The sequence below is a fragment of the Salvelinus namaycush genome, chromosome 8 (genome assembly GCF_016432855.1).
Source record: "Salvelinus namaycush isolate Seneca chromosome 8, SaNama_1.0, whole genome shotgun sequence".
In the NCBI taxonomy this organism is placed as follows: Eukaryota; Metazoa; Chordata; class Actinopteri; order Salmoniformes; family Salmonidae; genus Salvelinus; species Salvelinus namaycush.
Window position 1 is genome coordinate 27,334,373 of NC_052314.1, and position 24,814 is coordinate 27,359,186.

The window sequence follows — 24,814 nt, forward strand, 5'->3', positions numbered from 1 at the left end:
TGATGTGGCAATAACAGAATAAACCCTCAATGACCCTATAGCCTGCTGTGTTTCATGTGATGGCATCTCATAGGTATCACGTTAGAAGGTTACTGCAGCTGATGACGTTATTGGTTTACCATGTACTAGGCCAAGATAAAACTAAAGATTCAGCCAGTTGATTGACTGTTGACTCTGCTCAACAGCACAACGCCTCATGTGCATACGACAACAGAGTTAAACACAACAACAAAACTCTATAGTCTTGATAAGGCGAGTCAGGCATTCATTGTAAGAGAAAGCTTCATAGTCTGTCAATACCTTTGATGCGGTTGGAGCGGACGGGCCTGGTGGTGGAGGTACTCACCAGACCCTCCTGGTCCTCCTCGATGGTCTGGCCCATGGCCAGCAGGCCCAGGCGCTTCATCCTCAGCAGACGGGGGCCTGTCTCCCGGGGCAACCCTCCCCCAGACTCCAACGCCCCCCCGTCCCACGATATGGCGGCCGGGACCAGACTCCTTAGGAACTCCATGTATGTCTGTATTCACGCTAACTCACTCAGTCCAGCATCCAGTTCAAATCCACAGTCAGTCACTCTGCACCATCTTCCCCCACAAAACTACCTGGCTGTTTACCACTAACAGCCAGGGTTACATTCACTATGTCTTTCTGCTGCTTAGCGCTGTACAGTCAGTGATATCGTAGACTACGATAGTCAACAACAGACAGCCCATTAGAAGAATGAAGAGACACTACCTAACCTATTGAAACTAAGTCTGTTGTATCCCCCTACAGCGAAGAGTCGGAATGGGAGAAACTTCCTGCGCAGCCAGAAACAGTACCTGTCTGCTCAGAGGGAGAAGGCAAACAGACATCACACTCCAGCAGTGATGTAATCAGGAGTGGGTGGAGCCAGGCCAGGTCGGTTGCCAGGCCCTATCAGGGGCAGGACCAGAACATGTTCCACAGGAGATAACGCACGCCTGGGCCCATAGCCAATCAAAACAGAGACAACACCCTGGCCTACCTCTCTTAGAAGAGTGAGCGAGAAGGAAGCGAGACCAGTCTTGGTGGAGAATTAGTGAGAAGTGGAAGGGGTGTGTAAAACAGAAGCGGCAGATCAGAGACAGACTGAATGTTCTGGCGCTCACCTCTCTTAGGAAGCTTTTATTTACAATATTAACAGGTGCAGGACGATAAACTTAATACAGAAAATAAAAACAGGACGTTGACAAAGAATAAATCTAAGATATCCTAGGTATAAACTATTCCGGCAACAACTCTTTATCTATTACAAAACTCAGGTATGGCTCTACTCTAGCCAACCTGTTACCTGCCCAGCCTGCTCTCCCCCAGGCAAAGGCCAACTGAGCACCTAAAGTACTCCTTCCAGGAACTCCCTTCAGCTAGGAACGTTCCATCATTATAGCCCCGAAACACATTTCTACCATTAATGCCTAATTTCCCATGGACATATAACACCATAAAAACAACAGTTTTACATAAACCCACACTTGAATAACTTGTGCCATAACTATTTCTTTAAGACACATAATACACATTCATGAAGTAATTTCCCCCTGGTATAATTCGTCACTTTAGTTGTTCCCATAAACCAATAAAATGTTCCTCTGACTCGTAGACTAATTTGCGTAATGCACACCGGCACTTCAACAAGAAACAGTGCGGCGCTTCAAAAACAAATAATTTGGGTAGGTTAAATGATATGATTATTCTCTACCAACACGTCTATCATTACCGTAATAATATATTTCACATTGCTAGAGCATGTACATTTAAATGGACAGCTTTATATACGGTAGAAACATGGTTAACAAGTTATATTGTTTTAGTAACTGGCGTGCACAAACACTCGACTTTGCCAACAATACTTTGACTTAAGGCGCCAAACGGAATGCGCAACTAAGCAACATATTCTCTTTTGTTTCAGGATTCTTGGCTATATCTTCAGATACAATAAAGAATCTCTCCAACCAATCATTTTTTTCAGTGTCATTGTTTATGAGCCACGGACATGCGCTCCATGACAGGATGACTCTACCCTCCGGCCCGTCTGTGTATACTGATAACCCTTATCGCCCACTGAACTGTCATAATGGTACTAAACATACACTTGACTAAACTTGGGCGGTATACCCTGTACCAGGGTATTTGTAAATAGCCACGGGATGTTTTTTTCCAAATCATGTCAAAACTGTTTTTAAGTTCATCAATAAATTGTAATATTTGTAGCTACTCTAAGTAAATACCTGCAGGCAACTTGTGCAATACGTTAAGAGATAAAGATAGACTTCTTCATTTCACCCGTCACATTATGAAGCTTACTGTAGTTCCCCAGAATCTTTGAGCCAGTCGTGTTAGTTTGTAAATAGCACAACGGGAGAAAGCAGGAGCAGGCGAGTCCAGCTGTGTATTGACAGGGGTTGCGTTTTATATTGAAAGTCAACCGTGTTGTTTTGCTTCAATTGAGTGATCAGGGACGTGTAACTATAGTTTTCCTTCACAGAAAATACATTAGTGCAACACATTCGGCAGAAAATAGCTTAATTGTCAGATGACAACAGAAGTGCAACACGATTTGGCTGGCAGCCACACAAGTAAATGAGCTTACAATAAAAAGTATTTGGCCATCATATTTCTGTTTATCATAGAATGAATGTAACCAGCTATCTTTCATAATGTTTTGCTTAAAGTTAATCTTGCATTTTACCAGAGAAAAGTAGGCTGGCGACAAAGAGAGAAGTACCAGAGAAAAGTAGGCTGACGACAAAGAGAGAAGTACCAGAGAAAAGTAGGCTGGCGACAAAGAGAGAAGTACCTGAGAAAAGTAGGCTGGCGACAAAGCGAGAAGTACCAGAGAAAAGTAGGCTGGCGACAAAGCGAGAAGTACCAGAGAAAAGTAGGCTGGCGACAAAGCGAGAAGTACCAGAGAAAAGTAGGCTGGCGACAAAGCGAGAAGTACCAGAGAAAAGTAGGCTGGCGACAAAGAGAGAAGTACCTGAGAAAAGTAGGCTGGCGACAAAGAGAGAAGTACCAGAGAAAAGTAGGCTGGCGACAAAGAGAGAAGTACCAGAGAAAAGTAGGCTGGCGACAAAGAGAGAAGTACCAGAGAAAAGTAGGCTGACGACAAAGAGAGAAGTACCAGAGAAAAGTAGGCTGGCGACAAAGCGAGAAGTACCAGAGAAAAGTAGGCTGGCGACAAAGCGAGAAGTACCAGAGAAAAGTAGGCTGGCGACAAAGCGAGAAGTACCAGAGAAAAGTAGGCTGGCGACAAAGAGAGAAGTACCAGAGAAAAGTAGGCTGGCGACAAAGAGAGAAAGAAGTAGGCTGGCTACAAAGAGAGAAGTACCAGAGAAAAGTAGGCTGGCGACAAAGAGAGAAGTACCAGTGAAAAGTAGGCTGGCGACAAAGAGAGAAAGAAGTAGGCTGGCTACAAAGAGAGAAAGTAGTAGGCTGGCTACAAAGAGAGAAGTACCTGAGAAAAGTAGGCTGGCGACAAAGAGAGAAGTACCAGAGAAAAGTAGGCTGGCGACAAAGAGAGAAGTACCAGAGAAAAGTAGGCTGGCGACAAAGAGAGAAGTACCAGAGAAAAGTAGGCTGGCGACAAAGAGAGAAGTACCAGAGAAAAGTAGGCTGGCGACAAAGAGAGAAGTACCAGAGAAAAGTAGGCTGGCGACAAAGAGAGAAGTACCAGAGAAAAGTAGGCTGGCGACAAAGAGAGAAGTACCAGAGAAAAGTAGGCTGGCGACAAAGAGAGAAGTACCAGAGAAAAGTAGGCTGGCGACAAAGAGAGAAGTACCAGAGAAAAGTAGGCTGGCGACAAAGAGAGAAGTACCAGAGAAAAGTAGGCTGGCGACAAAGAGAGAAGTACCAGAGAAAAGTAGGCTGACGACAAAGAGAGAAGTACCAGAGAAAAGTAGGCTGGCGACAAAGAGAGAAGTACCAGAGAAAAGTAGGCTGGCTACAAAGAGAGAAGTACCAGAGAAAAGTAGGCTGGCGACAAAGAGAGAAGTACCAGAGAAAAGTAGGCTGGCGACAAAGAGAGAAGTACCAGAGAAAAGTAGGCATGCGACAAAGAGAGAAGTACCTGAGAAAAGTAGGCTGGCGACAAAGAGAGAAAGAAGTAGGCTGGCTACAAAGATAGAAAGAAGTAGGCTGGCTACAAAGAGAGAAGTACCTGAGAAAAGTAGGCTGGCGACAAAGAGAGAAGTACCAGAGAAAAGTAGGCTGGCGACAAAGAGAGAAGTACCTGAGAAAAGTAGGCTGACGACAAAGAGAGAAGTACCAGAGAAAAGTAGGCTGGCGACAAAGAGAGAAGTACCTGAGAAAAGTAGGCTGGCGACAAAGAGAGAAAGAAGTAGGCTGGCTACAAAGAGAGAAAGAAGTAGGCTGGCTACAAAGATAGAAAGAAGTAGGCTGGCGACAAAGAGAGAAGTACCTGAGAAAAGTAGGCTGGCGACAAAGAGAGAAGTACCAGAGAAAAGTAGGCTGGCGACAAAGAGAGAAGTACCAGAGAAAAGTAGGCTGGCGACAAAGAGAGAAGTACCAGAGAAAAGTAGGCTGGCGACAAAGAGAGAAGTACCTGAGAAAAGTAGGCTGGCGACAAAGAGAGAAGTACCAGAGAAAAGTAGGCTGACGACAAAGAGAGAAGTACCAGAGAAAAGTAGGCTGGCGACAAAGAGAGAAGTACCAGAGAAAAGTAGGCTGGCGACAAAGAGAGAAGTACCTGAGAAAAGTAGGCTGGCTACAAAGAGAGAAAGAAGTAGGCTGGCTACAAAGAGAGAAGTACCTGAGAAAAGTAGGCTGGCTACAAAGAGAGAAGTACCTGAGAAAAGTAGGCTGGCGACAAAGAGAGAAGTACCAGAGAAAAGTAGGCTGGCGACAAAGAGAGAAGTACCTGAGAAAAGTAGGCTGGCGACAAAGAGAGAAAGAAGTAGGCTGGCTACAAAGAGAGAAGTACCAGAGAAAAGTAGGCTGGCTACAAAGAGAGAAGTACCAGTGAAAAGTAGGCTGGCTACAAAGAGAGAAAGTAGGCTGGCTACAAAGAGAGAAGTACCTGAGAAAAGTAGGCTGGCTACAAAGAGAGAAGTACCAGAGAAAAGTAGGCTGACGACAAAGAGAGAAGTACCAGAGAAAAGTAGCTACACAGTCAGAGCTCTGTCTTTTGTTTGAATGCCTTTGTGAATTCTCAGAGTGGAGAAGCGCAACTGAATAGAACATTTTTCTTTGATGCTGAGCAGAAATAACACAAAGAAGCAGTTTAGATAATTCTTATGAGTTTTATAATTTTTTTCCTGCGTGAAAAACAAAGAATTCTGCGTTAGGGTGACCCCTGGCCGAATTAGTAAGGTCACGGGGCATCATATTGTGTTAGCTTTCTGCCATGTTTGAGATGTCAAAGCCCTTTGGATGAGTTATCTGTACAGCTGCCACTGCAGCTTGATTTCCTTGCGTTTTTCTCCTCTCTATTCTGGGACCTTCTGCTCCTCCCCTATCTCCTCTGAGCATAGTAGGCTTTCCCGTTGCCCTAGCGACTCCCAAACTCCACAGAGACAGTACTATTCGGTCTTCAGACAAGCATGTGTCAAAACATTGTTAATTTGCTAAAGTTCTTTCACATTCGCTTGTAAAAGGTCCAAACTAACACATTTTCTCTCAAGTTTCCTCATTGAGATAAAATATATTTTAAGAGAGACCTGGTCCTACCTATATATGTATAATTTTATAAGCCCGGATTGCCTGTCTTTGCAATTCATTTATTTTCGTTTGTGCTCGTTAGCATATTTAGCTAGGAGCCTAAATGTAAATTAGCTATTACTTGTGCTAATGTTGTTAGCATACATTTTAGCATTTTGAGGGGAGCGCCCCCTTGTGTACTAAACTGGTAATACAGTAAATCCCAGTGAGAGAGAACGACGGTGTGAGGCTATGAAAATCTGGATACTGGCCAACCCTACACTTAACACTTTCCAATCCCATTGTCTCGCACACGCTCTACTTACACGAACTCCGTTCGAACCCTGGTATTATATGAACAAGCATAAGACATGGCAAAATGAGCAGAATTGCAGGAAATACGCATTAAAACTGGAAATCGATATAGTTCCATATCACTATTATTTTGGACAATATATCAATACTTAATCTAAGTATTGATTTCTAAGTATTGGTAGCGTTAGCTAGCACTAGTTGGTTGTACCTGCACAAAAACTCCAGTATTTTACCTCCTAAGCTTGTTCTCCATCTTTTTAAAATAGTGAGTCAATGTCATCAGCACTTATTTTCATGACTGATCAAAACCCTTTCTCTCATGCTCTTTGTCCCTCTGCAGCAGACATATACAGTAGTGAGCAATATGTTTGGAACATCAAATTGCAATATCGAATCACAATACATATAGCATCGTGAGAATCGCAATACATATTGGCACTTAAGTATCGTTAGAATATCGTATCGGAAGTTCCCTGGCAATTCCCAGCCCTAGACAATATCCATTCCTACCTTTGCCACCTAGGAAGTGTGTGACTGGACCTTCTCAAATAGTATTAAAGTACACTTGCTCTATAGGTTACTGAATATACATGCATCGCATAGATATTCAAAACAGAACAGTTTAACTCAATAGGAATTGCCACAACATGGATGTAGCCCATTTAGAGAGTCATTATGAAGAAAGTCCATTTTCTGCTGATTCGTCATCACCACACCTATTGTGAGCGGTTTAGTTTAGCCAATAGTACGAACACCTCCCTCTGAGTGCCCTCTACCAACCTGATCTGAGAACAGCTGTGACAGATGAAGCTCATCCCATCTTGTGTAAAACAACTTAAAATAGAACAAAGATGGCTCTGTGTATCATATAATCTGAATGCTACTGTTTTGAGAGCTGTGCAATACAGCGCCTACTGATGCAGGTTTACTGAGGTCAGCTGTATTAGTGTTCAGTAGGACAGAGCCTTGGGTTAGAGTTCTGGCACAGTAGGAAGTAAAGAGGAAGTGCTCACATCCTTTGGTGCAGCGTGAGAACAAGTTGAGGTGGTGTAATGGTTTCAGTACCACCCCAGCGTACACCCCCCGTGTGAGTGCTAAAGCTGCTTTCTGTCAAATCACCCACACCCACGACAGAAAGTTTTTTTTTTTTTAAGAATCCAAAAATGTCAGCCAAAACACTTTGTCTTGTTCTTCACATTTTACTTTTCAGTTACATTAAGTACTAACCACATAACTGTTTTTGCTGTGTAAGAATAAAGCTGCAGTGTGGCATGGATACAAGCCAAATAAAGGACAGGAGTGGTGTGTACTGGGATGTCTTAGGCAGCTAGCATTACAGCAGCCCTGCCCTCCAGAGGCCAGTCAGTAGACTGCACTGCCAGCACAAAAAGCATTGAGCAGAGGAGCTGATGAAGGAGCCTTTGCGCTGAGCTCACTCTCAAGGCTCGGTCTATTCCCTTTAAGAAGAGGGTCCCTTGCTCAGGGAGTAGAAACATGATGAAATCACCGAGATGATGCTGCAAGTTCTTCAGACCTGGACTTTCACAATATCTATGTTGCATTGGTGTGACTAGGGGTTATGTACAGTAGTACTGATTTCAGTCTAACCAAGTGATTAGTTCACAGAATAATTTAACTCCCAATCTTCACAGAAAACATTGGCAGATTAACCTACATCCAAGGCCGAGCCAGAGGGAGACATGGATTATTGGGATAATTTCATTTTGGTACATTGTTGTTCTAATCTAGATTATGCGTTTCCAATGCAGGTTTTCACAGAGTTGACAAAACATTAGGAACAACTTCCTAATGTTTAGTTGCACCCCTTTTGCCCTCAGAACAGCCTCAATTCTTCGGGGCATGGACTCTACAAGGCATCGAAAGCGTTCCACAGGGATGCTATGCTGGCCCATGTCGACTCCAATGCTTCCCACAGTTGTGTCAAATTGGATGGATGGCCTTTGGGTGGTGGACCATTCTTGATAGACAGGGAAATTGCTGTGTTCCACGCTCAACGTTGCAGTTCTTGACACAAACCGGTGTGCCTGGCACCTACTACCATACCCCGTTCAGAGGCACTTAAATCTTTTGTCTTGCCTATTCACCGGCAATGGCACAGATACACAATCCATGTCTCAAGGCTTAAAAATACCTCTAATCCGTCTCCTCCTGTCCATCTACACGGATTGAAGTGGATTTAACAAGTGACAACAATAAGGATCATAGATTTCACCTGAATTCACCTAGTCAGTCTATGTCATGGAAATATCAGTGCTCCTAATTGTGTACACAGTGTATGTAAAACAAACCAAAATGAATCTGACAGAAAACAGATCAAAATAACAGAGGAATAGTTGAAAGATTGAGCGAAAGAGAGACCGACTGAGCTGAGTAGAGGATTGGAAGAGAGAGAGAGAAAGAAGCCAGTTAGGCCTAGAGAGAGTGAGAAAGCCAAATGATCAGTGAGATCGTCATCACTGGACCAGGGCAGTACAATGGCCAGTGGAGGTGGCTGCAGTGTGGAGGGGCCAGGTCAGTGCTGCTGCCAGGTTAAAACAATAGCCCAGTGCAGGAGGCCCAGATCCCAGTCAGCCCCGGGGAATGTGAGAGAGGAAACTCAGGGAACAATGCGCAAGGGTTCCTACGCCTCACTGGATACCGCCCCGACGCTACTCAGGCCTGCTTTCACGCCTGAGAAAAACAGGAAAACTGCCGGGCCGGGCTGTCTCAGATTGTACAGCGCCCAAACACTTGGCTACACTCGCAGATAGACACAAGGTCATTCACTGAGTGGAGTACTGAGGATGACCCTCCTGTTATGTGAGAACGGAGCTGTGCTCCCACCACGTGACAGAAACCCAGCCAGCTAGTCCACCTGACCTGATCCCAAACAACAGCTGGAGTAGGTTGGGTAAGGACAGTTGCTGTACGCCCTCCCGTGGTCTGGAAAAACACTACAGGAGTTGATAAAAGGAGCTTTGCGCAGTCAGCAAACATGGTCTGACATGACACACCTTTGATGCCTGTCTCAGCAGTGAATCACCTCCTGCAACACTTCTCCAATGCCTCTGGCCTTGCCCCTTCACCTGGCTCTCACATACCCCCTTCAGTTTTTCACAGGTCTGAAAGGACGACGGAGCTTCGCTTCATCCATCATTGCCTCCAAATATCCAGATCTTTCATAGATCTGAATACAGGGGGAGGGGGGGGGGGTCATTGAAACCAGGCAGTCGCCATGTTGCCTCTCCTGAGATAGTTGTAAGGTCCGCCCATAGGCAACATGGTTGTCATTGCTGGGGAACGTGAGAATGTCACTTAACCAGCCCCCGGGTAACAATCACACACGTTTCGGTCTTGGCCAATCACCACTCATAACTAACAAGAGGACTTCAAATTACCAGCTAGAGGCCAGAGTGTTGCACAGCACTATAAAACTGGTAGATTAAAGTGAACAGAACCAAACAGCTCCATTCCAGCTCTGCTACATTACTGCTTGCTCAAGAACCAATAAAAGAGTGCAATCTAAAGGTCAAACCTATTCTATTGATATGTTGCAGGAACCAACGTGCTCCTCTCTGTCCTGCAGAGACGTGCCCTTGCATACCTTGGCGTTTCCATGCTATCAGACAAGCACGGCAGTGCACACTTAACCCGAAAGGAACCCTTCAACAAGTTTCATTGATCTATCAAGAAAGAGACTCATACGACACAAAGGAAATTATACAAACAAAGAACAGAACTCTTTCTTCGTGTGTTCTGTCTAATGGTGGTAGAGTGTATCAGTGTCAGACTGCGGTAACATTTCTCATGTCATACAGCTGACAGACAACACCTAGTTCACAGCCTAGAGTCAAAACCACCGCCAGTGAGATTGACAAGTGCCTAACTGCCAAAAAGTGCCCAAAACATCTATGCCACTTCCTAATAGTGTTTAAAGCCCAGAGAATTAAAGGAATATTTAAACAAATAAAATTATTATTTCAGCCATAATAATATTTCCCAGTTCCCACACTGCTTTGCTCTGAGCTGCTGTAACAGCCATGTAAGAACATCACAGTGCAAACAGCTCCTGCTAAACCTGTGTAACGTTACGTACCTTAAGGCCATAGAGCAGTGGCTGTACTGGGGCAGTCAGGAAGGAGAGGTCCCAATGATGTCAGTGCACAAGACTCTGAAACAAATAATTCAATTAGTTACCACACCAGTCAATCACCCACAGAGATGCATCCTGTAACAACCTCCTATACGGTGCATTCGGAAAGTATTCAGACCCCTAGACTTTTTCCACAGTGAGGAAAACTTAACAATCGATACCCCAAAACGACAAAGAGAAAACAGGTTTAGAAATTGTTGCAAATGTGTTAATACAAAACAGAAATACCCTATTTACATAAGTATTCAGACCCTTTGCTATGAGACTCGAAATTGAGCTCAGGTACATCCTGTTTCCATTGATCAGACGTTAAATGGAAACGGTCAGAACACCTCTAACTCCACAGCACATCAGTATTTAAAAAGGCAGCAAAACAAACTCATTCACACACACTCACAGTGGAATGAGGCATCTTTCGCCAAAACGCACAGACAAAATGCTTCACACACACACTGACAGACCTATGAATAATAGATTAACTTCCTGTTACAGCTCAGACCGCAACACCGGAAAGGTGTGTTACCAGACCACAGACAGAACAAGTGGAGCAGAGAATAAGACCATAAAGGCCCTTTTTACCTCACTGGGTTGGGGAGTAACAGATTAGGGTAAGTGCACCTGTTAAGCCCTCCAAAATCTAAGTTTAGATATTTCTAACATATACTGCCCTACTTTTTGTAAGAAAAGTAGAGATAAAATTAAAGATGAACCTCTCATGTAAGGTTGACTTTACAACAACAACAAAAAATCTCTCTCTCTCTCATGGTGTACAAGATACCGGTGTGATTCGCGCTGAGTGGACTGAACCATTGTGGAGGCCGTGGGGATGGCAAAGTCCATCAGACCGGTGCTTCTGAGACAGGTGCTACTGAAAATGAATATGGTTATATTACATAATAACAATGGTGCGATACTAATACAAAATATTATTTTATAACAAATGCGCTTTCTCCCTCATTGGAGAGTGGTCGCTGTCCACGGTTCTAAAACACATCAGTGTGCTGTTGAATTTGGTGCCTTTTCCTAGACCATGATGCTATGTGCACAATAGCAAAGTTACCCAGCCTATCGGTTTTTAGAACAATGCCCCGGAAGCAGCAGCAGAGCTGGGATATGAGAAAGCAGCCCTTGCCTGGTCTAAGAAAAGTGAGGAAACCAAAACTTAAAATCAGGTTTATAATCAATAGCCTAACTGTTAGATGTGCCTGGCTTTATAAATCAATATATCTATAGAAATAAGACAGAACCTGCTTCTGTTGCCAGTTGTTTAATAGCCTACTGATTCCGTCAGCAACAAACCTCACGTAACATGTCAAGTAAACAGTTTCACAAATTCGGCTGTTTCTTTTTAACATCTTTTCTTTGCTGTAATAAAGGCTTTACACTGTTCCAAATTATCAGAAATTATATTTATAATGATGCTCCTTTATCTTTCTCATAATTATGATAATATGTTATCATTAGTAGGCTTAGTACAGCACCCTTTATAACCACCATCGCGCTGTAGGTCTAAGAGCACATCCTACATAGTCTTAATTAGGAATGCACAATATACAAAAATATATATATATTTTTAAGTGAACATATCGGAATCGGCTGATATTAACAAAAAATGCCAACATCGGTATCGGCCGATGTCTAGTTTAATGCCGATGTGCAAAACCGATGTCAAAGCTGACGTGCATACCTATATAAAAACGTAGGTACATGATGTAATTACACCACATAAAAATTTGCACAACACAGCATTCCTAACCTAGCCCACAACGTCTGCTGTGTGGATCGAGCAGTCATTTGAAAGAGTAAGAATTTCAGCGAGACAACTCAAAGGCGAAATCAATTAAAGCCAAGATAATGGAATTCATTGCCCTTGACAATCAACCGTTCCCTGTCGTGGGTGATGTTGGCTTTCGCCGACTGGTCGAGCACTGGTATACACTACCAAGTGTGCTATTTTTCAGATGTTGCCCTACCGGAGTTACACAGTAATAGCGTCACTGCTATTAGCTTCACGACATAGATACTATGGAACGCCATTTGAGTCTTTGCGTGTCAAAAACGATACAGTAGCACTGTCAAAGCTGTACAAAAAAGTCTGCAAACACAGGCCACGAATGATGTGTTTACAATACCCCATTAGTAATAAAGCATAATTTGTTTGACCGCAACTTCCGGGGTAGCTAGCTTCAGCTTGGTACCTAGCTAGCACCAATTACAACCAGTCTGAAAACAATGACCTGTAGAAACTGCAGTCATTTTCATTATTCTTAGCAATGATTTAGGAATCCTTGAGTAAGTATTAGCTAGGTTGCCACTTGTTGTTCACCTATTGAAATTGAACTTAAGTTCATGAAAATAAATAGCTAGCCAGCTACTTAACCCTGTTGCCCAAAGCTAACGTTACAAGCAGCCAGCTAGCTTCATCTGGCTAGTGAGGCTCGACCTGCCCGGGTTGTGAAGCTAGCCACAATAAGGATTAGGTACAATAGCGGAATTTGGAGTTTGCCTCCAAAATAAAAGTACCTCTTTGAATTTGATGCAAATTCATACAAATAGTAGAATTAAGCCATACTTTTATTTTGAAGGCTAACCGCAAAGTCCACTATTGTGGCTAATCGTTATTGTGGCTAGCTTCACATAGATGGGTCCAACCACCATTAATCAAATAAGAACTGTCTTATAAATTAGGGTTATTTTAGATGACACCTAGCTATATAATTAGCTAGCTAGCTATAGCTACTGAAACAGATGTTGTTTTGCTATGCTTTTGGGGAAGAACATTGTTTGCATCCATGAGCTAGCTAGCTTTAGAATAAAACATTTTTTTATGACCAGCACTGTTGCGCGAGACAACTTGACCAGCATCATAGCATACGTATCGATGAATCGTTGTGACATATGAAATACGAGTGAGTGTAATCAATGTGTAATAACTACGGAAAAAAATGTATGAACGCGTTAAATTATTATGTGACATGCAGTCATATTCAGGTCCTGATTGGTCAACAAGCTTATTTGACACGCAAAGACCAAAACGGCGTTCCATAGAAACCCTGGTTGAGAACGAAACGACTGAACAACGAAACAGCACAGCAAGTAAGTGAAAGAAATAGGTTTTGATTATGTTTTACTGGTAATGGGGACATACGTAAATGCCAACAAAATAACTTTCTGGACAGTGTGGTGTGTGTGTGCAATAGAGGTCGACCGATTAATCGGAATGGCCGATTAATTAGGGCCGATTTTTGGGCGCCGATTTATTTATAAAAATTACAAAAATTACACCTTTATTTAACCAGGCAAGTCAGTTATGAACAAATTCTTATTTTCAATGACGGCTTAGGGTTAACTGCCTTGTTCAGGGGCAGAACGACAGATTTTGTACCTTGTCAGCTCGGGGATTCGATCTTGCAACTTTTCGGTTACTAGTCCAACACTCTAACCACTGGGCTACACTGCCGCTCCGCTTATAATGTGAATAAATAGTTTTATGTTAAATGTTGCATGAGCCTCATTTGCTTTTTACTTGTTTATTTTTATGTAGTCTAGGACTAATGGTTGTATGAAATTGGGATTTATCGTCCCACAGCTGTCCTAGAGTCTGGAATAGGCTACTTCTTTCTCGCGCAGAACGACAAGCTGACCAATGGAGTAGGCACACGTTTCTAATATGGGTGATAGTAGATTGACATGCAGTGCATTCGTAAAGTATTCAGACCCCTTTGTCCACATTTGGTTATGTTACGTTACAGCCTTATTCTAAAATGGATGAAATATATATTTTCTTTATCAATCTTAATCTTTATGATTTTTCAACGCCGATACCGATTTATTGGAGGACAAAAAAAAGCCGATACCGATTAATCGGCCGATTGGGAGGATTTATTATTATTTTTTTAATAATGACAATTGCAACAATACTGAATGAACAATGAACACTTATTTTAACTTAATATAATACATAAATAAAATCAATTTAGTCTCGAACCACCAGCTTTCATGGGTCTTCAATATTCCCAGTTAAGAAGTTTTAGGTTGTAGTGCAGAAAGCAGAGCTTGTCTGCATGGTCCCCTGTCAGTCTGCTCCTCCACGAAACACTGACCTTATTTTAAGTAGATCAAGACATTCTCTATGGAAGACATGAACGGTAAAATAACGAAGGAACCCCTTTCAAGTTCAGCCGCAAGTTATTACAGGATTTATAACGCGTCGACTATTTCTCTCTAAACCATATACCTTTGACTAATCCGGAAACTATCACCTCGAAACAAAACGTTTATTCCGTTCTGTATTTTATCTAACGGGTGGCATCCATGAGTCTAAATATTCCTGTTACATTGCACAACCTTCAATGTTATGTCATAATTACGTAAAATTCTGGCAAATTAGTTCGCAAAGAGCCAGGCGGCCCAAACTGTTGCATATATCCTGACTCTGCGTGCAATGAACGCAAGAGAAATGACACAATTTCACCTGGTTAATATTGCCTGCTAACCTGGATTTCTTTTAGCTAAATATGCAGGTTTAAAAATATATACTTGTGTATTGATTTTAAGAAAGGCATTGATGTTTATGGTTAAGTACACATTGGAGCAATGACAGTCATTGATTGATTGTTTTTTATAAGATAAGTTTAATGCTAGCTAGCAACTTACTTTAGCTTACTGCATTCGCGTAACTGGCAGGCTCCTCGTGGAGTGCAATGTAATCAGGTGTTAGAGCATTGGACTAGTTAACTGTAAGGTTGCAAGATTGGATCCCCCGAGCTGAACGAGGCAGAACGTTCCTAGGCGGTCATTGAAAATAAGAATGTGTTCTTAACTGACTTGCCTAGTTAAATAAAGGTAAATAAATAAATAAGCGCACAAGCCAGCAGGATACGTGTGAATGTTTGTTCCATAATTAAACTAGCGTAAAACGCCATTGTGAGCAGTTTCATGTGACCGATGAAAATATCCATTAGAAATTTAATAAGAGGGGAGATTTAAAATATGCAACAATTAGCATGGGTTGCTAATATGACTAGGATTGTGCCTTTGACTACTGGACAATGAAAAGTTGATTTGAAAACAAATAGAGCATGAGAGAAAAAGGCTACTGGTTTCAATGGCACATTTCTTTATAAAATAATAGGCTACTTTGAAGCAAGGTAAGACATGCCCCAGTATGTAGTAAAGCGTTCAAGCTTCAAACAAGTACGTAAATGTTTTCAAATCCATGCTGCCTCCAGCTCATTGCAAAGTGGTGTGACGCGCTGAAGCCTGCCTAGTTGCCTATGCACTTGAAAGGCGAATTGGAAGCGCGCTTCAATTACCAGTTGAGAAATAAAAGTAGCTTTCTTTAAATCGTGACATTTTTAAAAATGTATTGTTGCGCAATGATTGTGCTTATTAAAGCACGTTTCAGTCCAGCTTCATTAAAACAGCTATTTGAGCTGTATTAGCAGCTCTCGACATACATCGACTGGTAGGCTATTTCAATCAATGAATAGGCCAAAATGCATTTTATCGCAAAGGGATTTTTTCTCTCTCCCTTCTCCCGGACAATTGATCAGCGCCAATTTAATCAGTTATGCATTTATTTGGGGTCCAAAAGGCAGCTAACGAAACCCCTGCCATCTATATATAGACCCATGACAAGCAGCAAAAGTACAGAGTTGCACTCATGCATTTTGCAGCTTGGAAATAATAACATTGACGACATTTACGTAACTAGGCCTACCTACACACTATGACCGGTTGTGACAGACGTGCTGAAATAGACATTGTCGTGGGGTGAGAGTAAGAAGCCTGGACAACAAAGGGCACCACAGTATGCAGCACCAACCTGATCAATGGTTAAGTGAAACTGAAATTCCGCCAGGGTTTTCTAGGTCAGACAGGATGCTGATCTCATCTGCAAGTGAGAATATACTGTATTATCTTGATCTCACCACTGGTGCAGTCATGACTGGGGTGAGGTCTCACTATTATTACCCCCCCCCCCCCATCATCCAGGTACCAAACACAGGCCTGTGTTGTGCTTTACACATGGAGCCACACCCATTTCTGTAATGGTAATGCAAAAGGGACAAAGAAGAACCAAGTACATCTGGTTCACCAGCACTAAAATGACAGGCTTTGCCCTGGCATAATCACTACCTTCCTATGGAGCGGAAACATCACTAGCTTCTGACAGAGAAGGAGTTCATGCTACCACCCAAACAGGACCCCCTTATTTGCATGTTTTAAAAGCTCTTCCTCACAAATAGTGTGCTTTCTAAAAATAGAGGTATGTGAAGCCTAGTACACATCCCTGAAAGTTCCAATCCAAACACACTGTATGAGGTGTGAGAGAGGTACAGAGTTGGCTTTCCTTGGGCCAAGGACAGGGTGGTTTCTTTGGTGAAGTCAGTCCCAAACATTAATTATCCTGCTCCAAACCAGTTCTCCCGACCCAAAAATAATCTGCCTCAGCAAGGTCCAATTATAGGCTATTTCTAGCTGAACTTACCCCACATTTCTGTGTATTACAGAACACAGCCTTTGAATCCAAAGAGAAAGGATCTCTCATTTTAGGATCACTATGACTCAAGAAGGGGGGGGGGGGGGGGGGGGCTTGTCAGATGAAGAACAGCTATTTAAACAGTAACTTGCATGACCTTTCAGTTTAACATGCTCTTCATTATTGCCGGTGGATACCCACTGCAGCAGTTCAGATTAATGATTTAGCTCCAAGCAAACACAGTCATGCCTCCAACCTTTTCAGTTAGGTTTAGTAGATCATTTGGCAAGAGATCCAGCATCACAGTCACCAGGCAAGCAAATACAGGCTGTAATTCAGCTGGTAATAAGAATACAGCCGGATGTAGTTCACACTCTAAATCCAGGTTTCCTTTAAGTTCTCTTGATAAGGCAGTAGGTGAACTGTTGAGAGGTCATAGGTCAGTCAGATACAGGTGTTACAGAGAGTTCAGAAGCAAGGCAAGATATTTGTGCAGCCCTGTAGGTAAATAATGGGAAGCATCATATATTTGTTTACCAGATGGCAGAGGCGCAAAAAGTGTCAGTCAGTTGGTCAGTACAGGGACAAAGCAGTAAGAGAGGGTGAAGGACAACAGTGTCAGTCTGATGGGACAGGAGAAACAGTGAGACACCGGGCTCAATAAGAAGTGAAATGCTCTTTACTGCACAGTTATTATTTGGCTCCTGTAAATCTAACCACCACACTCCAGTGATAAGTGATCCATGGCCCTCTGTCTCATCCTGAGAGGAGACAAGCCCATGGCCTGACAAGAGAACCATTCAACCAGAGGCCAGCTCTTAGTTGCCTTCAAAAACATCATGCCACCTTGAAATTTGAGAGACCTTGCTCAATTGTACCAAGGTATTAACATTGTTCATTCCATGTACCTGATGTGTGTGCAAATCCTTAGCAACAATCAAGTCGTATTGATCGGAATTATACAGACATGACATAATGCTGGTATGAAAAGAGAACACAGTACTTCTGTTTTCAGTCCATGAATACCTGCACAACCTCATACAGAGAGATTTCAGAGGAAAATGTTTCTTCACAAACGTGTCATGATGGTCACATGTTGGGTGTATGAGAGAAACTATTTTGATAACAGCGCAAATAAATGAGGACAAGCTGCAAAATTAACTCCTTGCAAAGGGGAGCCAGGGATGCTTAGTCAGGGCCATTCTTAGTGAGCCTGGCCTTTCATCCCTACACTCAATGCCATTAATGTCTTACCAGATTAAACCAAAAACACACATTCCCTGGAATTATGCCCCGGATAATTGCAGATAGATGTCCCTCTGCAACCTAGAGGGATTCCCTGCTGTTCCTATGCACATAGACCCAGTGTGTGTGTCTGTGTACAGTGCAATCACACACCTGTACTGCCATCAGATGCTTATCCTTGCAGGGTGAGGCCGGGAGTATGAGTCAACCACACAGAGACATGTATGGGATGGGGAAGACAGGGCCCTCACTGTACCTTACACTCACTTTAAAAAGTCACCACAACAAACCAGACTGCCACTAATCCTAGGAAAATCTAACAGCCTCCTGTCCTGACTATGACAATCTAGTGATGTTTTTTTAATAAAAATAATAAATTCTAACCCATTATGATGCATCAGCATTATACGTTATGTATGATGTGGCCTGTTATTCGACAATGAAAGAGCACCAGTCCTTGAATTAAGTGGTTACTGATTATTCAGAGCTTGTACAACACCCATGTGGGAGTGACACAGACAAACTTTTCTCCAGATGAGAAGTGCATTGTAAAGGCCTCGGGGTCCACAGGCTACGTCTGAAATAGTTCAGCCCTCTCCACCTCCAGGCTCATTGCAAAGTGACCAGATTCCTCTGTGTGTCTGTGTTCCCATTTCAGTGCTTGCCTCCAGAAAACAAGAACAAACTCCCCATTGTCTGTCTGTTGCACTCAACAGAGCAGAATGTTCTAAGAATGTTAGACATGAAACACAACTATTCCCCCGTACAAACACACCAGAAGACAGTGGCAGCTGGCAGGCGACCCTATTATGATTGATCTTTACTGTGCAGTGTGTACACTGCCAAACGTTTTCACAGACACTGATGTTTGGTTCCCATGCCAGTCTGGATGTGGCCCAATTTAAGAGGGGGACAAAAACAGCTGCTAAACAGGACAAATGAAACTTGGCTGTTGCTGTAATTACACACTTGGAAGAAAGAGTGCCCAGTAGCAATTACAGAATGTTAGCTATTACAGTTCTGATTGGAGGTTAACTTTATATCTAGCACCTATACATCAAGGTAGAGTGAGAAATCACCCAGCAATGATATTTATAGAGAATGCAATCTTTGGGGGAGAAAATGATATTCCTTGTAGTTGGGCTACAGGCCTAGGCATACACAACTATCATTGAATACAATTTTGGGGTATATTGGCATTACAAAGTAAAGGCGTTTCCGAAGGAAGATTGAGCTGTATAATAACAAGTGTATATGGATATTTGCTGATTATCCTGAAACATTAGTTGTATCCTAGCTAGTAACTTATTACTTATTCTTGCCAGTCAAATTGCCAATACATTGTGTCAGGAACAATTTACCGGACGTAAATCAACGGATGGACGGAGGCAAAACAAAAGAAACAGGGGGTTATAGTTCGCTATAACTAACGTTACATAATATACTAACAGCGAACTTGCTACTGTACCAGCATTATCATTGTGCTGCGTCTTCTATATTGCATCGTAGCTAACGGTTAGCTTGGTTGGTTAATGTTAGCTAGCGTGGAATTTGTTCCTGACACCATAACTAGCTTGCTGACAACTGTAGTATACTCATTCAAGTATTTCTCGTGCTTGCCAAAATCCTGACAACATGGCTAACTAAGGTTATGGCAAAGATTTGTATAACTAACCCTCATAGCTCATTGTTCTATCTGTGCCTATGTAGCTAACTTACCTAGAAAATAAATAGCTTCTAGCTAGTTAACTGGGCTAACGTGAGCTAACTAGCAATGTGGGTGCGCTTTAGCCAGCTAACTAACTGCAACATATGGCAGACAAACGGTTAGTTAACGGCTGCTAGTTGTTATCGAAGTAATTCGTTAACTAACCAATTTGTACAAAACGTTAGCTACTCATAAATTAGCTTGCTAACCTGAACTGCCTAGCTAGCTAGCTGTGGTGGGACCGAGTATTTCAAATCTCGGCCGAGCTTACCTCTTTTAAAGTGCGCTTAGCTTGTTTCCTAGCAATCCAACTCCTTTGGCTTGCTAAACTAGTTTAGCTTTTTCCAACAGTGAAGCTTCGCCGGGCTCGCAGAAATTATATTTCAACATTTGTCTATGTCCCCACCTCCCTTTTCCTTTCATTCTTTTTTTAGAACGTTCATTTTTTTCAAAGACCTAAAACTCGTCCAATGGCAACTACCCTCCTCTTTGAGAAGGGTGTAATTGCAGATCACAATTAAGGGCGTTTCTTGACGTCAAGTTACTCCCATTGTTGCTCGACATTGATCCGTGGTCGTTTATTTCGCGTCGGGCACAACAGTTGTTGACAAATGTAACATTATAACTAGGACTAACCCTTTTCCTAACTTGAACCTTTATCCTCCTAACCTGCCACGTGAATTATCCTCGTCATCCTAACCTCCAACTTTAACAAATCATCTATGATATCAAGGAACGCCCACATCAAGAAACACCCCGAATTGTGGTCTGCAATTACACCATATTGTCCTCTTTGACAGATTCGGGCATTGGTAAACGATTTTGCAGTTTGTCTTGCATTTTAAGATTAGTATAAACCTATTGTATCAATTATTTTATTTTTTCAGCCTCTGGCAATCTTACGTCTCTCTGCATTGACTGGATGGTGTCCCTGAGAATGAGTGGTAAGGGGCTTTCAAACTGACGCTACCGCAGTGTAAAATTTCAAGTGCTAGTCGGAAACTAGGAAACTCGGCAATGTTCTACTTGCTAACTGGTTGTAGCTGAGCTGTACACATGCTGCTGTCAATCAGTTAGCAAGTTGGACATTACTGAGCTTCCTAGCTCCGACTAGCACGTGAACGCGGCATTAGCCACTAGGCAGCTATCTATCCCCCTGCTCCCCCGACGCTTTGATGCGTTTGGACTGGGTCTGCTTCTGTACACGTGACGCCCTCTGGTGGTGGTGTACAGCAGCAGGTTCCCTGTTTTTTTCCTAATTCCAAGTGGTCTTGAACGCACTGAAGTCGTACATTTCCGAGTTCCCAGTTGTTTTGAACGCGGCATACCTTGCGTAAACGCTGGATATCAGAGGGCGCATGAGTATTTAGGCATGTGGCTAACTGGCTATGGTTTGATATTGTAACGACCCTGGGTTTATAAACCCCAGGGTCGTTACAATATCATCATCTGCATCAAGATAGAACAAGGCTTGACGGAAAAAATGGCGTACCTTGATAGGGCAAAAATTAGATGTACAGTACAAGTCAGAAGTTTGGACACACCTAATTCAAGGGTTTTTCTTTATTTGTAGTATTTTCTACATTGTAGAATAATAGTGAAGACATTAAAACTATGAAACAACACACATGGAATCATGTAGTAACCAAAAAAAAAGAGTTAAACAAATCAGAATATTTTAGATTCTTCAGTAGCCACCCTTTGCCTTGATGACAGCTTTGCAACCTCTTGGCATTCTCTCAACCAAATCAAACTTTATTTGCAACATGCGCCAAATACAACATGTGTAGATCTTACCATTAAATGCTTACTTACAAGCCCTTAATTACATGTTGACCACACCGCTCGCGTCCGTGCTCAAGCTTGCAAAATAAATGTACACATACATGTTATTCCATCATTGCGCGCCAACGAGCTTATGCGTTGCCAGGCACTAAAATAGAAGTTGCTTCTATTTTTGTCGCAGAACATGCTGCAAGTCCTGCTTCTCCCATCTCCTCACTGGTTTATAGAAGCAGATACCCACGTGCCATCTCCTCATTGGTGATACCCACGTGGGTGATTGAAAGAGGAACTGAGGTCAGTCGTCGTCATGGTAATACTATGAAAGTTTAGATGCCAATCGCCATATAAAGTCCAAAGAAGAAAAATAAGCCTTATAGGTTGACCACGCGACGCGAGCGTTGCAAAATAAATTTAGAAATCTATGTTATTCAATTATTGCACCCACACTGCTCGCGCGCGTCAACGAGCGTCTGCGTTGCCAAGGGCTAAAATAGAAGTCCTTTCTATTTCTGACGCAGATCGCACTGCAAGTCCTGCCTCTCCCATCTCCTCATTGGTTTATAGAAGCAGGTACCTACGTGCCATCTCCTCATTGGTTATACCCACGTGGGTGATTGAAAGACGAACTGTGTTGCCGGTCGGTGTAGTAATACTATGAAAGTTTAGATGCCAATCACCATAAGTTCAAAGATGAAAAAGCCTGGAAGGAGGAGAGATGACTAGAAACTATTCGGTTGACTGTTTTATGTGTGGATTAATTGTCAGGTAAAATAACAACTCAATGTTTATATCCCAGGATAAATTAGCTAGCAACAGCAAGCTAGCTAGCTAAATTGCCATAAATGTTTAATGCTTTTTGACCTGTCCCCAAATTAATATTTCAACCTGGGTGTCCTGATCGCTTCTGGTGTGGACGCACGCGCGCGGTAAGCATGTATGTCATGCTATAGCATAAGGATGCCAAAGGTCAGGGAACATGGTCAGAAGTAGTGCACTATAAAGGGAACATGGTGCCATTTGGTAGACATACCAGATCTTCCCCTCTCTATTCCTCTCTTGAGATCTATTTTACTCAAGCATATAGCTACTGAAGTGTTTTGGGCATGCATTGTTAAAATAAAGAGCTATAAGGATGTATGGATTCTGTATGCACTTACGACAACATTATTTATTCTCAGTCTTACCAATAACTGCTGTGGCAGTGTCTGTAGCTCAAGTACTAGTTATGAAAGGTGAATTTAATGTTCAGTCCAGTAAAATTGTGATTCAAATATCAGCCTAATGCCTTTCATTGTCATGTACTTCACGTTCTATATCTCCCTTCCAAGAGTCCTTGCACCCTCATTACGATTTGGTTACCTGCCTAAAGTAGTTAGTAAGTAAAGGCAGATGTTTAATTAGACAGGGAGTCAATGCTGAGTCCAAGGTCTCTTTTCCAGATGAGCCCTGTTTAACACAACAATACACATCAAAATACAATAGACACATTAAACTACACATCCATATATACATAAAAATACACATTATTATACATCAATGCATTAAAAGGACAACACAATCATTAAAAAACAGACACCAATTCCTCAAATGTTAAAATGCTTTGGCGATCATTCCACACAAAAGGTACAAAAAAATTGCAAGCAGATCTACCCAACTCAGTGGAGAGTTAGCCATCCCTGAGACCGGGTCTGGTATCTCGTACGTCTATAAGTTAACAATGAAGTAAGGTACGGCAGAAGTTTATGCAGGAGAGCTTTAAAAACAAAAAGAGTGCAATTAATCGATCTACGAGATTTCAAAGAGGGCCAGACTACATTCTGATACAGAATGCAGTAATGTGTACTGAACCTATCGCCCGTAATAAAGCGTAGTGCTCAATGATAAACTGCGTCCAATGGCTTCAATACAGTGGCAGCTGCAATCATATAGTCTATAACCGGTTTGAATGTCGACTGAATGAATATGTGGCTTGTCAGTGTCCTGCTGGAATTCAAAATGTATATGAAGCATTGTCATGTCTTTGAGAATATTCATTTTTGTGTTTGTCTGGTGTCTATTTTCAGTTTCTGGTCTGTTTGGATACATTGGCGGAAAGAACTCCTACACAAAGTTAAGTCAGGAGAAATGTAAAAAACCTGGAGAATTCTCCATTGGGTGAAGCCCTAAAGCAAGGGCAACGTCATATTCCTCAACAGTCAGTAGGGCGCCCCCCTCAAACACACACACTCGTTTGGTTGTTGAATGAAAATTCATCATGTCATTTGAGCCTTTATTGTGGTAACAGGTTATTGTTTTGACGTCTTACCAAGTTATATTTTTATTGGACACAGGTTTGCTCCTCAAAACCAATCAGTCTACAGTCAATCACGGATTACAAAAAGAAAACCAGCCCCGTCGCGGACTAGGATGTCTTGCTCCCAGACAGGCTAAATAACTTTTTTGCTCGCTTTGAGGACAATACAGTGCCACTGACACGGCCCGCTACCAAAACCTGCGGGCTCTCCTTCACTGCAGCCGAGGTGAGTAAAACATTTAAACGTGTTAACCCTCGCAAGGCTGCAGGCCCAGACGGCATTCCCAGCCGCGTCCTCAGAGCATGCGCAGACCAGCTGGCTGGTGTGTTTAAGGACATATTCAATCAATCCTTATCCCAGTCTGCTGTTCCCACATGCTTCAAGAGGGCCACCATTGTTCCTGTTCCCAAGAAAGCTAAGGTAACTGAGCTAAACGACTACCGCCCCGTAGCACTCACTTCCGTCATCATGAAGTGCTTTGAGAGACTAGTCAAGGCCCATATCACCTCCACCCTACCTGACACCCTAGACCCACTCCAATTTGCTTACCGACCCAATAGGTCCACAGACGACGCAAACACAACCACACTGCACACTGCCCTAACCCATCTGGACAAGAGGAATACCTATGTGAGAATGCTGTTCATCGACTACAGCTCAGCATTTAACACCATAGTACCCTCCAAACTCGTCATCAAGCTCGAGACCCTGGGTCTCGACCCCGCCCTGTGCAACTGGGTCCTGGACTTCCTGACGGGCCGCCCCCAGGTGGTGAGGGTAGGTAACAACATCTCCACCCCGCTGATCCTCAACACCGGGGCCCCACAAGGGTGCGTTCTGAGCCCTCTCCTGTACTCCCTGTTCACCCACGACTGCGTGGCTATGCACGCCTCCAACTCAATCATCAAGTTTGCGGACGACACTACAGTGGTAGGCTTGATTACCAACAACGACGAGACGGCCTACAGGGAGGAGGTGAGGGCCCTCAGAGTGTGGTGTCAGGAAAATAACCTCACACTCAACGTCAACAAAACAAAGGAGATGATTGTGGACTTCAGGAAACAGCAGAGGGAGCACCCCCCTATCCACATCGACGGGACAGTAGTGGAGAAGGTGGAAAGTTTTAAGTTCCTCGGTGTACACATCACGGACAA

The 24,814-nt window shown here is 42.8% G+C and overlaps 1 protein-coding gene across 1 annotated transcript in view; it reads right to left on the reverse strand.

Annotated features, from left to right (window-relative positions):
* LOC120052575 (protein furry homolog-like) overlaps nucleotides 1–753 on the reverse strand; it is a 71,039-nt gene extending 70,286 nt beyond the window's left edge. Inside the window, exon 1 of the mRNA XM_038999564.1 lies at nucleotides 301–753. Coding sequence (XP_038855492.1) covers nucleotides 301–511 — 211 coding nt within the window. The 5' untranslated portion in view covers nucleotides 512–753. The remainder of the gene's footprint in view (nucleotides 1–300) is intronic.
* Nucleotides 754–24,814: the final 24,061 nt, after the last annotated feature.